The 1,749-nt window shown below is 29.9% G+C and overlaps 1 protein-coding gene across 1 annotated transcript in view; it reads right to left on the bottom strand.

Moving 5' to 3' along the window:
- The window catches only part of LOTGIDRAFT_87900 (hypothetical protein), a gene marked incomplete at both ends in the record, with an annotated part of 2,714 nt that extends 1,698 nt beyond the window's left edge, over positions 1-1,016 (bottom strand). The window contains 3 exons of the mRNA XM_009054306.1: positions 202-256; positions 413-558; positions 912-1,016. Of these exons, the coding sequence (XP_009052554.1) occupies positions 202-256; positions 413-558; positions 912-1,016 (306 nt within the window). The remainder of the gene's footprint in view (positions 1-201; positions 257-412; positions 559-911) is intronic.
- Positions 1,017-1,749: the final 733 nt, after the last annotated feature.

Here is a 1,749-nt window from a genome sequence, read left to right as displayed (position 1 = left end):
TTATCTTATGCAGTTTATTATAAGTAGAATTAAATGTAGACCAAACTTTGTTTCCGTTTTTTATATATTAATTTATTTTATAAAATTATTTATTTTTAATTATAGTCACTTCAGTTAGGGTCTAACGACAGACTTCAAATTAACCTTTTGACCTAACCCTAAAGATTAACTCAATAAAATTAATAATTCATGCCATGTTACCTCAAGTAAAGCTTTTTCTACTGATCTGATATAGTTAGCTAGAACTTCTTTATCTCTGTAAAAAAAAAACAAGTAAAGTAATGGAACTTATGCACATCTGGGAAAACCTCCACAATTTTCCATCATCATTTATTCTACCTTAAAAACAAAATAGACTCCTCCTATTTCTGTTTGCAATTTGGAACAAGGAAATGATAATAATGCAACTTACTTGGCAGCCGTTCTCAAAGCATTTTCAGCATCTGTTAAATTTCCTTCAAATGATTTCTTATCAAATTCATATTGCATGGTCTGTTTATTTAGTTGTCTTATTGTCTGTTCCTTTCTTCTTAATTCACTCTTGATTTCTGACAGATCCTGTTGAACAAAAAAGAAGTTTTATAGTTACTGTAAATTTCTTTTTCAAAAGATTTCACTTACTTTGTTAAGTTTTAATATTTGTAAAAAAAGAGCTCTCAATAAATTTCGGACAGTATAACTATGATCTTTTGTTAATATGAATTTCAATATGGTAAGATAAAAACCCTGCAAACATAGGCAAACAAATGGACTTTTAGGGCTTGGAACACAATATGTTCGGATTGTGCTTATTCAGATTGTAAAAATAAGCAATCAGCCTAAGAAGGACATGAAAATTGATCTAAGATTGCACCTGATACCAATAACTTCATAGGCTAATGCCCACACCAATTCTATAATAGAAAAACTACCTGAGCAGCTGCTGATAAAGTATGACGTTTCTCTTCACCATCTGTAGCATACATCTCTAATCTTGTAGATAACTCTGTTAACTGTCGACTTTGTTCTTGTAATAAATGTTGAGCTTGTTGTTCTCTATGTAAAGCACTATTCAACTCCTCACAAACCCTTTCAAATTTCTCCATAGAAACAAACTGAATATTGGGGGAGGTCTAAAAAAACAAATTTGTCTTTATTTTACTTTGCAAACCTGTTTAGACTTAGGATTCGTCTTAGATAGTTTCAATGCAATATTTTCACATGAATAATTAACCTCGCTCATGGACTCATTTACTGACATAAATCAACTCCTTTGTTAAATTCTGTAGGTGTGAAAGGGTGCGCACTATATTCGCAATTATACAGTATTAGTGACCTCCATTTTTAATAAAAATTATACTTTTTTAAATTAAAGGTGGATTGTACCTCTGATGATTTTTTACTAACATCTATGATATTGTTACTAGTTAGATCACTTTCTACAGGTACAGGTGTTTTTAACTTCTTTATATCCTCTAATAAACCATTTCTCTCTACCTCTAGTTTATGTAGTTTACTGGTTAGATCTAATACATTATTCTGTAATGCCATCATCAAATCCTATAACAGAAATACAATTGAAATATCTAAGCCAGCAAATCATCTATTATCCTTCATAAAACACTGATGATGATTAAGCTTATACTAATGATGAACATGATGATGATGATGATGATAATACATTGATGATGTTATACACTGAATGATTAAACATAAGTGACGATAATACATTGATGATGATTATACATACTGATGATGATATACATATAT

The sequence above is a fragment of the Lottia gigantea genome, assembly GCF_000327385.1.
Source record: "Lottia gigantea unplaced genomic scaffold LOTGIsca_2117, whole genome shotgun sequence".
NCBI lineage: Eukaryota > Metazoa > Mollusca > Gastropoda > Lottiidae > Lottia > Lottia gigantea.
This window is presented reverse-complemented; position numbering and strand designations above follow the sequence as displayed.